General features: G+C 38.8%; 1 protein-coding gene across 1 annotated transcript in view; it reads right to left on the bottom strand.

Annotated features, from left to right (window-relative positions):
• The window catches only part of LOC138002425 (protein kinase C-binding protein NELL1-like), a 12,918-nt gene that overhangs the window by 9,191 nt on the left and 1,227 nt on the right, over nucleotides 1-2,500 (bottom strand). Inside the window, exon 2 of the mRNA XM_068848467.1 lies at nucleotides 36-283. Coding sequence (XP_068704568.1) covers nucleotides 36-191 — 156 coding nt within the window. The 5' untranslated portion in view covers nucleotides 192-283. The remainder of the gene's footprint in view (nucleotides 1-35; nucleotides 284-2,500) is intronic.

The raw sequence follows: 2,500 nt of genomic DNA, 5'->3' as shown, positions 1-2,500 counted from the left end.
GAAATGTTTTTGATAATTCTAAGTTTGGCTCTTACATCTGCTCCATGGTAGAGGAAACCATCTTTGTCCTCAAGCTCTGCACCATGATTTCGGTGTGTTGCGTTGTTCAAATCACATTGCTGTGTCCCAATTTCAAAATTAACACTGACGCAATCGGGTTCTTTGTAACACATCCACTCACAATGATCCATATCCTGGACTTCTACAGTCTTTATGGTGTGGTTTACAAGGCGTTTGTTGGCAACAAAAAAGAACTGTGGGAAGACCAGTTGACGACACTCACCTGCAAAATGGAAATTTTGATTTTCAATGTGTTTTTCGTTTCCCTCGTTGCTATTTCTACATTGCATTTTACACATTCAGAAGCACAGTGTGTGGGAATATTGTGTTATGACTGCGAGTTAATTAATATCTTTTTTCCTTGTACATAATCAAGGGGTTTCTGAAATAGTCTAGGCAAGTCATTCCAGGCTTCATTGCGCATAATCCTGCTTACGTGTACACTGTTCAAGTGACCTGGACCTTTCGAGCCGGATTGCGGAAGTGCGACTAAGCGAAAAAAAAATTAAAAGGAAAAAAAAATGGAAACTACTCGTATCAAAAAATAAATAAGTAAATAAATAAAATAATAATAAGAATGAAACACAGTTTTGTTGGAGATAAAAGGTCTTTTATTTCATAGGTACTGAGATTTATCCACGAAAACCATAGTGAATAAAATTCGTACTGATTCTAAATGTAGAAAATCAGGAACACAAACGACAAAATTTCACTGTGAAGAAATATCGTTCGTCCAATCAGCAACGCGAACGACGAAATTTCACTAGTGATGAATGAACGTATCGAATGGAACGTCATCCGACAGCCGTTGCACAAAAACCGCTCGCTTTGAAAAATGGCCGAGAGAAGGTTTGCTTCTGTTTGCTCAGTTGAGGAATTTATTTTAGAACAAGAAAACAGAAATGTTGCTCAAAAAACTGAACGAGATGTACGATTGCTTGAACTACTTTTGAAAATGAAGGTCGAAGACAGGAAAATGGAGGTTATTCCTTCGAAGTTTAGTGGCTAGCTTGGAAGGACAACTGAAGAGAAAGGGCTATTCCGCAAGCATAAAAAACGAACTGGAGAAGTTCAGTTTAGTCCAAACAAAAACAGCTAAAGAAGCAAGGAGAGGGAAATCAACCGAAAGCGCCGGTAGCTTTGACAAGCGACGAACTAAAAACACTCTTCACTTTGGACTACTTTGGAATATCTGAAACACAGTATGTGTTATAAATTTTATTAAACAAGTTGTCGGTTGGGCGTTCTTCGGTTGCAACCAAAAGTCGGGGTGTCTTTTTTTTTCCAAATTTTTTCGTTTCAATTTTTGTCGTTATTCTCCTGTAATGTTACAATGGAATGTTCGGCATCTTTCCTTCATTTATGATGGAAATAAGTAAAAAAAGTATGGGACATACGGAAGCTACGAAAGGAAGATCTTTGTTTGTTTTTTTCGAAATTAAGAGAATTTCAGACTGAAATCGGAGTTTTTGTGGGGAATATACGCTAACTCCTAGAGACACTGAAGACTCGCTGAGCTCCACACTTTAAAACCAGATTTTAATGTTTACGTCTTAAAAACCTTTTCCGCAATACAATTAGGCGAAACAGAACATAACCACAGTTCCACGATAGTCGTCACACAACGTTCTCATTCAGGGTCGTAACGAAATATATTTTTTCGTAACTGATCCCATAATTTTACCCAAAATTTTGAACCCTGATCCCAAAAATGATGAGAATTTTGATCCCTGAACCCGCAAAAATTTGATCCCTGATCTCTCATTCCATGAAAAGTACTGCTGATCGCGATCCCACGCGTTGTGATTCCAGATCCCAGGGCTGTGATCCTTGATCCCTGCCCTTTTCAGACCTTTGATCCGTGATCCCATATACCTCGTTACGACCCTGTTCTCCTTTGCTTGTTTTCGCCAAAATTGTTTTCAATGTTGTTGTGTTTTTTTATCGTGATATTGGATTCGATCCCTTAAAGTCCAAATAGAATTGGCTAGCAAGTTCCCGTGCGACTCTGGCTTTACTACAAACCGTTTGTAGTAAAGACAGACAACAACATGACATGAACACGAACAAACAAGCAAATGAGAACGTTGCGTGACTGCGTAACGATCATCGTGGAACTGCGATTCTTATTTTTTTTCTCAAGAAGTAAACATTACAGGGGCACCCAACGAATCTGTTCCTCACATTATCTGTTCCCCAGAGGAATCTTGCTGGCTGGCAAAAGTACAGGTGTTTCGATGAGCTGACTGGGAAATTTTGTTATTGATAGAGGTTTTGCCTGGGAATTACTGACTTTTTCTAGCATTTCAACCCGAGCTGGCTGTAGAAACTCTGAAGACTGAGGACGACTAAAAAAAATAAAATAAAATAATAAAAAAAAAAAGAACCCCTTCCCTCTCCGATCCCAGAGAGTAGTCACAAACATACAACGGCTGGTCAG

This window comes from Montipora foliosa, chromosome 5 (genome assembly GCF_036669935.1).
Source record: "Montipora foliosa isolate CH-2021 chromosome 5, ASM3666993v2, whole genome shotgun sequence".
NCBI classification, from domain to species: domain Eukaryota; kingdom Metazoa; phylum Cnidaria; class Anthozoa; order Scleractinia; family Acroporidae; genus Montipora; species Montipora foliosa.
This window is presented reverse-complemented; position numbering and strand designations above follow the sequence as displayed.